General features: G+C 51.1%; 1 protein-coding gene across 4 annotated transcripts in view; it reads left to right on the plus strand.

Annotated features, from left to right (window-relative positions):
* Window positions 1-11: 11 nt before the first annotated feature.
* Window positions 12-12,435, plus strand: part of smarca4b (SWI/SNF related BAF chromatin remodeling complex subunit ATPase 4b) — a gene marked incomplete at its 5' end in the record, with an annotated part of 20,813 nt that continues 8,389 nt past the window's right edge. For all 4 annotated transcript variants that reach the window (XM_084440502.1, XM_084440503.1, XM_084440504.1 and 1 more), the window contains 18 exons: window positions 12-239; window positions 1,512-1,644; window positions 1,883-2,428; window positions 2,679-2,777; window positions 3,023-3,281; window positions 4,176-4,302; window positions 6,782-6,955; window positions 7,231-7,404; window positions 7,560-7,730; window positions 7,996-8,043; window positions 8,199-8,329; window positions 8,688-8,742; window positions 8,852-8,961; window positions 9,368-9,515; window positions 9,754-9,917; window positions 10,202-10,268; window positions 10,634-10,744; window positions 11,104-11,346. In XM_084440502.1, coding sequence (XP_084296628.1) covers window positions 12-239; window positions 1,512-1,644; window positions 1,883-2,428; window positions 2,679-2,777; window positions 3,023-3,281; window positions 4,176-4,302; window positions 6,782-6,955; window positions 7,231-7,404; window positions 7,560-7,730; window positions 7,996-8,043; window positions 8,199-8,329; window positions 8,688-8,742; window positions 8,852-8,961; window positions 9,368-9,515; window positions 9,754-9,917; window positions 10,202-10,268; window positions 10,634-10,744; window positions 11,104-11,346 — 2,988 coding nt within the window. The remainder of the gene's footprint in view (window positions 240-1,511; window positions 1,645-1,882; window positions 2,429-2,678; window positions 2,778-3,022; window positions 3,282-4,175; window positions 4,303-6,781; window positions 6,956-7,230; window positions 7,405-7,559; window positions 7,731-7,995; window positions 8,044-8,198; window positions 8,330-8,687; window positions 8,743-8,851; window positions 8,962-9,367; window positions 9,516-9,753; window positions 9,918-10,201; window positions 10,269-10,633; window positions 10,745-11,103; window positions 11,347-12,435) is intronic.

A 12,435-nucleotide genomic window follows, 5' to 3' on the forward strand; every position in this document is an offset into this window, starting at 1 on the left:
GGTCCTGAAGGATGTCCACCCCAGACCCGCCCATGTCGGGCACCCCCCGGCCGGGTCCCTCCCCGGGTCCGGGTCCCTCCCCCGGGGCCATGCTGGGCCCCAGCCCCGGGCCGTCACCTGGCTCCTCGCACAGCATTATGGGCCCCAGCCCCGGGCCGGCGCCGCCCCCTGGGGGACACCCTCTGCCGCAGCCGGGGCCATCGGGCTACACCCAGGACAACATGCACCCCCTGCACAAAGTAAGAAGACTTGAATATTATTATTTTATTTTATTTAACCTTTAATTATCCAGGCAAAGCCGTTAAGAACAATTTCTTATTTACAATAGCGGCTTGGCAAGCGGCAAAGGGGGGGGGGACTGAAAAGGAATGTCAAAGTTAATTTAAAATCAACACAGTTAAAAGGCAACAGCACACATCCAAACAGTCATCACAATTAACGGACAGCAGCGCACATCCAAACATTTCAACTTGTTTAAAAGACAGCAGCACAGATCCCGACATTTTCAACACAGGACGAAACAGCAGCACAGACCCGATCATTCCCCACACACCCTCTACTTGCATACAGTTACATCATCCAGCAATACAGTAAAGGGAACAGAGCAGCCACAGAACAGGAGTAACATTTAAGACGTAGTAAGTAACATTTTATACTTCGTCGTATGACACTTTTCAAAGTGTCGACAGACAGAATTGACGTCACTGTCTACGCTTTTTTGTGTCGGACAGGGGTGTCTTGCACCCACCAAAATGTCTAATGTCGCAGATGCCGTCACTTTCGTCGCACAGCTGTGATTGGATAGCTAGATAGAAGGCACGTTCTTTGCCATGGATCAATCAGCCACGCGTCTGCAGGTTGTGGCTTTCTGGCCGTACTCTGCTGCGGTAGCCTCAACGACACAGTCCACCAGCCTGTTGCTCAGACATGGACTGGGTCGACCGTCTTTCAGTAACAACTTGACCGTGATCTCATTCTCCTAGTTTGACCAAGCGCGTTGTCATAATGCTGTAGTCCAGGGTTTCCCAACCTGGGGTCCGGGCCCCGCTTGGGGGGGCGCCAACAATCGCAGGGGGGGCGCCAGGCCCCAGACAATTTGAGGACTTAATATTAGCTAGACAAAGAATCATGTTATTGACGCACAACAATTTTAACAAAATAGATGATCATATCTGATGAAGGGTCAAAAAGTATTTATTTATTTAAAAGTTTATTTTTTTTATTGTATTTACGGCACTACAATACCATATAAATTCAAGAAATTAATGAGACTATGAATTGTGTCAACATTAATATTTCTGCTACACTGGCGAAACGCTTCATTGTACCCTAACTTACACCTGATGGAATTTGCGCACATACACACACAGACTGGACGTTCACAGAATGTGAACAGCAAATTCCATCGAGTGTAAGTTAGGGGGGCTCCGGGGAAGGAAGGCTGGGAACCCCTGCTGTAGTCTGTACTAAGATGGTTGCCCATGCATGCGTGTGTGTGTGTGTGCCCACAGCCGATGGAGGGCATGCATGAGAAGGGCATGAGCGAGGAGGTGCGCTTCGCCCAGCTGAAGGGCCTGCCCCTGAGACAGGGCGGGCACAGCGGCATGGGGCCCCCGCCCAGCCCCATGGATCCGCACTCTCAAGGTGGGTGCCCCCCCCCACCGCCCCCCCCCCCCAGGAGGAGGAGCCCAGACGGCCCCGCCCAGTGGCGAGACGCGATTTTGGATGAGTCACAGGGGAGGGGAGATTATATGGCTCTCAACTGTCTGGTTTGTTGCTGTTAGGTTACGCCATCGTACTGGTAGTTGGTTTTTTTTACTTTCTCTCTCTCTCTCTCTCTCTCTCTCTCTCTCTCTCTCTCCTCTATCCCTCTCTCCTCCAGGCTACCACTCTCCGCTGGGGGGCTCCGACCACGTCTCCAGCCCGGTCCCCGCCAACGGCCCACCCTCCGGTCCCCTCCTCTCTTCCTCTTCCTCCTCCTCCTCCTCCTCCTCTTCCGGCGGCCCGGGCCAGGGCCCCCCGGCGTCAGCCCCCCTGGACGGCCCCGGAGCGGACCCCCAGTCTGCGGGCCCCCAGAGCCGCCCAGGCCCCGGACCCGGACCCGGACCCGGACCCGGACCCGGCCCCGGCTCCAGTACCGGGGGGCCCACGCCCTTCAACCAGAACCAGCTCCACCAGCTGAGGGCCCAGATCATGGCCTACAAGATGCTGGCCCGCGGGCAGCCCCTACCCGACCACCTCCAGATGGCCGTTCAGGGGAAGAGGCCCATGCCCGGGATGCAGCAGCAGCATCAACAGCAGCAGCAGCCGCCTATCCCCAGCCTGGCCCCTGGGGGAGCTGGGGGCGGAGGAGGGGGGCCGGGGCCAGGGGGACCAGGACCAGTTCCGGGACCCGGGCCCATGGGCCAGGGGTACAGTAGAGCTCACGGTGAGGGGGGGGGGGTTCGGGTTAGGTCTTGGGAATAGGGGAAGACATCGTGTTTAGCAGTCAGGCTGTGACATTTTGACGGTTGGTCACTACAGTTAGTACAGTTGTTTGATATCCAGAAGACTTCAGGTAGTTTTATAGGGGGGGGGGGGTCGGCCAATGGATGAATGAGAGAGAAAAGAGGGGCGGGGTCTGGAGGGTCTGCTGGTGTCTCAGACATGGATATGGTGTTGTCTCTCTGTGGTTCCAGGGATGATGGGGCCCAACATGCCTCCACCAGGTCCCTCCGGGGGGCCCGCTGGCATGCAGGGGCCAAACCCCAACGGACCCCCCAAGTCCTGGCCTGAAGGTAGACTCTACAGGATCATCGGATGGGCTGTGATGAGATGATTGCGAAGTGTCAAGTTCGAGAGACCTACCTGTGCAGTAAACTTAGGTTTAACACATTCATTCAGTCGATGAGTTATTGATCAATATCTACTGTCAAATCTGTTTGAGTTCCACTCCACCGCCACTCTCTCTCTCTCTCTCTCTCTCCCCCAACCCCTATCCTACTCTTACCCTCTCTCCCTCCCTCCCCCCTCCCTCCCCCAGGCCCCATGGTGAACGCCGCCGCCCCCTCCAACGCCCCCCAGAAGCTGATCCCGCCCCAGCCCACCGGCCGGCCCTCCCCGGCCCCGCCCTCCGGGCCACCGGCCGCCTCCCCGGTCATGCCCCCCCAGACCCAGTCCCCCGGCCAGCCGGTGCAGCCCGCCCCCATGTTGCCCCACCACGCCAAGCAGAACCGCATCACGCCCATCCAGAAGCCCTGCGGACTGAACCCGGTGGAGATCCTGCAGGAGAGGGAGTACAGGTGGGCAGGCAACGTATAAATGTGAATGAATGTTGGTGGTGGTCAGAGGGGCCGTAGGCGCTTATTGGCAGCCACACTTCTGTCAGTCTGCCCCAGGGCAGCTGTGGCTACAGATGTATCTGACCACCACCGGTATGACTGTGTCTGAATGAATACTGGACTCTGGAAAGCGCTCTGGGTTTCATGAAGGGCGCTATATAAATCCAACTTGATTGATTGATTGATGTAAACACAGACCCAACTGGTGGCGTGCTGCAGCGCACTGTACTACAGCAGTGTGCGCAAAAACGAGTAAAAACTCTTCTGCTCCTCTCTTTTTCACGGGGCGGCTGTGGCTCGGGAGGTAGAGAGGGTCGTCCAATGATCGGAGGGTCGGTGGGTCGAATCCTGGCTTCCTCCTGTCCACATGTCGAAGTGTCCTCGAGCAAGACGCTGAACCCCAAATTGCTCCCAATGAGCAGGGTGGCACCTTGCATGGCAGCTGCCGCCACTGGTGTGTGAATGTGTGTGTGAATGGGTGAATGAGAGGCCGTTGTAAAGTGCTTTGGAAAAAAGAGCTATGTGCAGTTTACCATTTACCATTGTCCATCAATGATGGCATTCTTGATTAGAATTCATAACCAAACCGGTATTTTACTGTTTTCTTTTTATATTCTGAATGGCTTCAGTTGTTATTAGGTTTCACAGGGCAGACAAAAAATGGATAAGAGGGCCCCGATTCAACACACAGTAACAGTACATAATCAGTACATTACAGTATCTCTTAAGATAATGAAGATCGATGTTAGATGATTTTTGGCTTTCTTTCACCCCAAACCCTGGCGTGTCCCCGGCGTGTCCCTGGCGTGTCCCCGGCGTGTCCCCGGCGTGGCGTGGCGTGGCGTGGCATGTCAGGCTGCAGGCTCGTATCACGCACCGAATCGCCGAGCTGGAGAACCTGCCCGGCTCGCTGGCTGGCGACCTGAGGACCAAGGCCACCATTGAGCTCAAGGCCCTCCGCCTCCTCAACTTCCAGAGACAGGTAACCGGGAGAGACTGCAGCGCTGCTGGACGAGCCTTCAGATGCTGTTATACAGTCATGTACAGTACCATATACAGTCATGTACAGTACCATATTAGGCTGGAGAAAGTCCTGTACATTACATGGTGAATCATTAGCACATGCTTACTCGTGGTGTTAAGCCCTGTGTAGCTGGACTGGGATTGTGGTTATGACCCACAGAGAATATGAAGGTACGCATGTTAGGACGTTGGCGCCATCTTGTGAGTAGGCCTGTAACGATTATGAATTTTGCTTAACGATTAATTGTCAGAAAAATAATTATTACAATAATTGTCAGAGTTGTTGACCGGGGGGGGGGGGGGGGGGGCTCGCATCACACCACTAGGGCCCCTTGCCGATCTGGCACCCTAGGCGGCCGACTACTTCGCCTATGCCACGGGCCGGCCCTGGCACTGATGCTCATGTCCACATGATTTGAGTGAGAGAGTGTGTGTTTGAGAGAGAGAGAGAGAGAGAGAGAGAGAGAGAGAGAAAGACAGACACAGAGGGAGTGAGTGAGTGAGGGTGGGTGGGTGGGTTCCGGGTTCTGACTCATTTTTAGCCTAATAACACAAGTACTCAGCCTATGAAGTATACCTGTGGTTTAAAACCACGCCTCTTTAATATCATGAATGTTAACATTTACATAGAACATATATCCTCCTCAATAAAAAAAGCATTGAAAAATTAAGATTACATTAAATTTGGAGTATACAAATAGCACATGAAGTGGACAATGCATCAGTGCTTCTTTACTTCTTTAATACAGTGTCTCTTGTCATTATTTGCTATGAACTTATAGGACAAGTGCCAACTAGTTGAAGAATTCCATTGAACTAGGGTTGCTACCATATCAACTCTGCAACAGATTTTGATTTTATAAAAAAAAATAATAATAATAATAATAATAATATTTTAAAACATTTTTTTCATAACCGCGGTTACAAAAAACAATCGCGGTCAGAAAAAATAATCACAGTTTGACGATTATGTAATAATCGTTACAGCCCTACTTGTGAGGATCCCTGCCTATTGGTGAGCTTAAGCTAGAGGTATGAGTTGGAGGCTATTTTCTTTTAAAAAACATTCCATTGTCCAGTTCTCTCCCTGAATGATGGTGTGACCAACTATGGCAGGTATTGATGCAGCAGCACTGACCATGGCAACGTTTTCCAGAATCACAAACCGCCCCTTCCCACCCAAAATAAATAAACAAATAAAAAGACTGCCTCCAACTCATAGCTGCAACTCACCAACATTCTCACAAGATGGCGTCCCCGTCACATCCTGTCCTGTCTAGAAAGCATTACTCCTCGCTCAGGCTGGTGCTAATGCTTTCTTGAAATCATGGGATTTCCCAAACTGACATAAACACACTTGTTGTAACTAAGATATCTGCTGACTTTTTATTTCTAAGGACAAATGTACCTACCAGGTACAATAAACAAGGTTGATTCTGAGGTAAAGTAGACGAACGCTACTCAGGAATGTCAGGAATCCTAGCTCGTTGCGTTGGCATAGCAACGAGAGTCCCATTTCATCACCCGGACAGATTTTGGCGACCAGACACTATTTGGCATGACAGCTCCTCACGGACCAATCAGCTTCATATCCCGACTATACGCAGGTTCTATCAGCAACGAAGAGCACATCAGTCATCAATACTGTCTCACTAAGGACATGGCAGTCAGGGCAGACAAAGGATTCCTTATCGATGACCGTTTATTAATTATTCTATACATCATTTGACTTGGCACTGGTTTGTCACTGTACTTTTCCCCCAAGGAATAATTGTAAATATTTTACCAATGGGGTTTATATCTTGTACTTTATATCAGTTTTCTAGTAATTGAAATCATTATCTAATAGTAACCTTTTTAAAGGCCTCAAGTGGTTGGAGCTACACAGATATTTTGAGATGAACTTCGCTTACAGTGCATCCTGAAAGTACTCACACCCCTTCACTTTTTCCACATTTTGTGATGTTACAGCCTTATTCCAAAATGGATTAAATTTTTTTTTTCTCATCAATCTACACACTACACATCATAATAACAATGTGAACGATGATAGATTTTTTTGCAAAAAAAATAAATAAATCACATGTACATAGGTATTCACACCTTTTAGTCTTTGGACGCCAAGACTGTGATCATAAAACCTCCAAGTTCTAGTTTGGCAAATATGAAATGCTTTATTTTCTTAAAAATGCAATAAATCAAACCTTTACTTGTTTTACACTTGAATTCATGAGTCTGGAACTCCTTATTGTTAGGGACACAAGAATGTTCATTCCTAAGACTGGTTCTAGATCAGCAGTATGAAAAGAAGCTTCTTCTTTTTTTCGCTGAATAAAACCACTTAGAAAAAAAAACAGACTGACATTGTCCTAAAGGGTTATGATGATGATGGTGATGGTGGAAATGCTCCACTCTTCCTCACGTCTCCCCCCCCGTAGCTGCGTCAGGAGGTGGTAGTGTGCATGCGACGGGACACGGCCCTGGAGACGGCGTTGGACGCCAAGGCCTACAAGCGGAGCAAGCGCCAGTCCCTCCGCGAGGCGCGCATCACCGAGAAACTGGAGAAGCAGCAGAAGATCGAGCAGGAGCGCAAGCGGCGCCAGAAACACCAGGTGCGCGCGCACGCACACACACACACACACACACACACACACACACACACACACATGCACACCTCAATTGAAGGTTGTCACGAGAACTTTCCTTGTCTTTAGGAATTTAGGAATGCTCTAAAGCCCGCTCTCCTCTCCACCCCCTCCTTTCCATTCCTCTCTACACCTCCTCTCTTCTCCTCTCCATTCCTCTCTCCTCCTCTCCTCTCCACTCCTCTCTCCTCTCCACTCCTCTCTCCTCTCCACCTCCTCTCTCCTCTCCACCTCCTCTCCAGGAGTACCTGAACATCATCCTGCAGCATGCCAAGGACTTTAAGGAGTACCACCGCTCCATCACGGGCAAGGGCCAGAAGCTGACCAAGGCGGTGGCCACCTACCACGCCAACACCGAGCGCGAGCAGAAGAAGGAGAACGAGCGCATCGAGAAGGAGAGGATGAGGAGGCTGATGGTACACACACACACACACACACACACACACACATTGGAGCACACATACACTTCTCCTAATTCATTCTCATTGCTCTCAATACTCGCCAACACACACACACACACACACACACACACACACACACACATGTGTCTCTGTCCCCCCCCCCCCACCAGGCGGAGGACGAGGAGGGCTACAGGAAGCTGATCGACCAGAAGAAGGACAAGCGCCTGGCCTACCTGCTGCAGCAGACCGACGAGTACGTGGCCAACCTGACCGAGCTGGTCCGGGCCCACAAGGCCCTGCAGGCCCTGAAGGGGATGAAGAAGAAGAGGAGGAAGAAGAAGGTATGGAGCGAAAGAGAGAGAGAGAGAAAGAAGGGGGGGGAGGGGTGTTGACCCAGACACATATTTTTTGGGGGGGCATGTTTCAGGTATCGTATACGTCTTTGTACAGTCCACGGTCGTTCATTCGGTCCTAGCGGGGGTTTCGAGTTTGGTTGGTTGCGTGGTCGTCTCCACGCCTGTGAATGGATCCTTTTCTGGAGTGTTCTATCAGTGTGTGGGAGAGAGCTGATGTCTCCCCCCATCCCCCCCCCCCCCCCACACACAGCGGGAGAACGCAGAGGGTCAGCCCCCTGTCCTGGGCCCTGATGGTGAGGTGAGCCACTTCTATATCTCTAGTGCACACACACACACACACACACACACACACACACACACACACTCTCTCACACACACTCACAGGTCTGAGTGTACTGACTGTAATGTAATGTAATGTCTCATAGCTGAGCGAACGTTTATCACCCCCCCCAGCCCCTAGATGAGACGAGCCAGATGAGTGACCTGCCGGTGAAGGTGATCCACGTGGACAGCGGGAACATCCTGACGGGGGTGGACGCCCCCAGGGCCGGACAGCTGGATACCTGGCTGGAGATGAACCCCGGGTGAGACCGGGTGGCGCGGTGGGGGAAGTAGGGCGGATAAGTGTTCGGGAGGGGTCTTTGTGTGTGTGGGGGGGGGGGGGGGGGGTTCTGTCTGTAATGCGGTGTGTGTGTGTGTGTGTGTGTGTGTGTGTGTGTGTGGTGTTTCTGGCTGTAATGCGGTGTGTGTGTGTGTGTGTGTGTGTGTGTGTGTGTGTGTGTGTGTGTGGTGTTTCTGGCTGTAATGCGGTGTGTGTGTGTGTGGTGTTTCTGTCTGTAACTCGGTGTGTGTGTGTGTGTGTGGTGTTTCTGGCTGTAACTCGGTGTGTGTGTGTGTGTGTGTGGTGTTTCTGTGTGTAATGCGGTGTGTGTGTGTGTTCAGGTACGAGGTGGCCCCTCGCTCGGACAGCGAAGACAGCTGCACGGAGGAGGAAGAGGTGCGTTCGCTTTGTAGTTGAAGTGACAAAACAAATACTGTCGCCTCACTTCCTCGTTCTCCCCTGAGGTGCTTTATGATTGCTGTTCGCCCCCCCCACTTCCTGTTAGGAGGAAGAAGAGGAGCCCCAGCCCTCCCAGGCTCCGGTGGAGGAGAAGAAGAAGATACCGGACCCAGACTGCGAGGACGTGTCGGAGGTGGACGTTCAACACATCATTGAGTACGTAAACCACACTACTGACCAGGCTGAGATGAGCTGTTTATAGCTGTCCCCCAGGGGGAATTCAATGTTTAGGACCATGCTCTAACCAAATGTCCGATGTTGTTTTAGTTTTCTTTCTGTGGGAGGAGGGGTTAATATTCTATGTTCAGCAAATTTGTATCTATGCGTTTATCATCTCTGTGAAGCACTTTGTGACCATGTCTGAGAAAGGCGCTTTATAAATAAATTTCACTTACTTTTTACCACTAGCTCCTCACAGTACAGTACAACTGGGCGGCCATTTTGTGTCTCCTCATGTTATCTTTTCTCTCTCCGTAGACACGACCACCAAGTAGTGTAGTTTCCACATTAAGCGCCGCTCATTGGCAGGTTGCCATTTTGTGTTCTTTCCCTCCGAATGCAGGCACGCCAAGCAGGATGTGGACGACGAGTACGGCAGCGCGGCGTTCGCCCGGGGCCTCCAGTCCTACTACGCCGTGGCCCACGCAGTCACGGAGCACGTGGACAGGCAGTCCACGCTGCTCATCAACGGGCAGCTCAAACAGTACCAGGTGAACTAGCTAGCCGCGACTGGGTAGCATTACGGCTAACTGAGAAAACGAATGCTCTCTAGTGTTAAATTAGCACCACATAAACTATAACAAGAGGCTAACTAAAACTAAGAAGAAATTAACAAAGGGAAATGAGTAGCCTCGAATTTTTTGTGTTTCTTATGTTTTTAATGTAAGTAACTAGTGAAAGTTTGAAATATTCTCTGGAAATGTCTTTTCTCCCCCCCCCCCCCCCCAGATTAAAGGTCTGGAGTGGCTGGTGTCCCTGTACAACAACAACCTGAACGGTATCCTGGCTGACGAGATGGGCCTGGGCAAGACCATCCAGACCATCGCCCTCATCACCTACCTCATGGAGAACAAGCGCCTGAACGGACCCTTCCTCATCATAGTACCTCTTTCGTGAGCCGGACTCTAGGACTCTGTCTGTCCTTGTCTATCTGTCTCCGTCTCTCTCCCGGTCTCTCTCTTTCCCCCTGTCTCTTTGTCGCTGTTTCTCTCTGTATATTGCTCTCCTCTCCCCTCTCTCTCTCTCTGTATCTCTCTCCTTTACAGTCAGAGTTCAAACATTAGATCTCATTAATGGAGCGTGTCGGGACAGATGTTTGTACTGTATGTCACAACAGGCTTTAGCGTATGATGTACAGTAGGTTGATGGTCTGACCTGCGTTTCCTCTCTCCATTAGGACTCTGTCTAACTGGGTTTATGAGTTTGACAAGTGGGCGCCGTCAGTGGTCAAAGTGTCCTACAAGGTGAGTTTGTATGGTGATATTTAGTTAAATATGTGTTACTTTGAATTAAGAGCGTGACCTGGTAAATGGACTGTACTTATATAGCGCTTTTATCCAAAGCGTTTTACAATGGCCTCTTGTTCACACATTCACACACCAATGGTGGCAGCTGCCATGTTCGATGCGTGGAAGGAGGATCCGGGATTCGAACCGCCAACCCTACAATCATTGGACAACCTGCTCTACCGCCTCACCCATAGCCACCCCCCACAATCTTGAAGTCTATGAAACGCGAGTACAAATGTGATACGAATTGTATTAACGTTAGGTTCCATATCTCTATGTGTGTGTGTGTGTGTGTGTGTGTGTGTGTGTCCTCTCCCCAGGGGTCTCCCGCGGCCAGGCGAGGGTTTGTTCCTCAGCTGCGCAGCGGCAAGTTCAACGTGCTGCTGACCACCTACGAGTACATCATCAAGGACAAACAGATCCTGGCCAAGGTAGCCGACGACACGCCATTCTTTTTCTGGGTAACGGTTTTGGTGGAACGCGCACGCTCAGAAAACCCTGGGACGCACACACGCGCGCACACACACACACACACATACACACACACACACACACACACACACACACACACACCATACTGTATAGAAACAGTGGCTAGGAGCCGGGCTTCATCCGGGTGGAGCTGTTTTAAACAAAGTCCTGGCGATCTCTCTCCCCTTATCTCCTCCCATCCCTCTCTCCTCCTCCTCCCTCTCTCTCCGTTCTCTCCTACCTTTCTTATCTCCTCACCCCTCCCACTCCCCCCATCTCCCCCCCCCCCACACACACACACACACCTCTCGCCCCCCAGATCCGCTGGAAGTACATGATCGTGGACGAGGGGCACCGCATGAAGAACCACCACTGCAAGCTGACCCAGGTGCTGAACACCCACTACCTGGCGCCGCGCCGCGTGCTCCTGACCGGCACGCCGCTGCAGAACAAGCTGCCCGAGCTCTGGGCGCTGCTCAACTTCCTGCTGCCCACCATCTTCAAGAGCTGCATCACCTTCGAGCAGTGGTTCAACGCCCCCTTCGCCATGACGGGGGAGAAGGTGCGTGGTTGGTCGCGCGCGTGTGTAAATTCCGTGTTCCCGGTAGGCCTGGTCTACGGTCCATGAATTTTGCACGCCCGCTTTAATTTTCGAAAATGCCGATTCGGAGTCCGGAAAGGCTCTCTCTCGTCCAGAGTGATTCCTCGGTTGGAATTCCGACCAGGCCAATCAGCATCCCTTGAACGCGATGACGGGATTAAGATGCGCAATGTGATTGGTTGGTGAGGGAATGAACTAATCGCTGAGGACTCAATGGAAAACAATGGGAGCATTTTCAGAGTGAATAATGAGGTGAAACGAAATGGCAATACAGTCTGTCAGGCAGATTTAGAATGGTTCATTTACCCAGAAAGACAAAGAATGAGTTATGAACTACATCATGATATTTTTGTAATTCTGGGGCTATTTTGAGGGTAATCGTAGATCTAAGGCCTCTTGACTATTTTCAAATATTTGGCCTAAGTATGTGATCCAGGGCCACATTGAAACCTGATGTGGCCTTCCTGAAGCACTTCTCTAAATATGTGATGTGAGTGCACATGCAGTCCACTTAGACCCCAAACGATGATTATCTTCAGACAAACGATGATTACCTTCAGCTTTCATCCCTTGGTAATTTATAGGTGCAACTTGTGCATGTTCAAATATTTGACTTGTATATTTGATGCTAGGCTCCATGGTCACGTTGTTTGACTTTTCTTACTTAAACACACAGTATCTGAGACCCGAGTAAACAAGTGGGCTAGTTTCAGACGCCAATAAACCTCCTTGTCCCGACGACGCACACCAGGTGATGTGTGTGAGTGAACCGTCGGCCTCGAGCCTCTAGGGGCGTGTTCAACCCCGACTGAACACAGCAAAACGTGTTCACCGGAAACGGTGGTGCGTTGAACACCCTGATGGACCCACTGTGCATGTTACCGAGTTGAATTGGTTAAACTCACTCATGAATTGGTTAAACTCACTCATGAATTGGTTAAACTCACTCATGAATTGGTTAAACTCACTCATGAATTGGTTAAACTCAGTATTAAAATACCGCCCACACGCGCCATCGAATTCCACATTTTTCAGTGGCGTAGCTGGCTG

This window comes from Borostomias antarcticus (assembly GCF_949987555.1).
Source record: "Borostomias antarcticus genome assembly, chromosome: 7".
NCBI classification, from domain to species: domain Eukaryota; kingdom Metazoa; phylum Chordata; class Actinopteri; order Stomiiformes; family Stomiidae; genus Borostomias; species Borostomias antarcticus.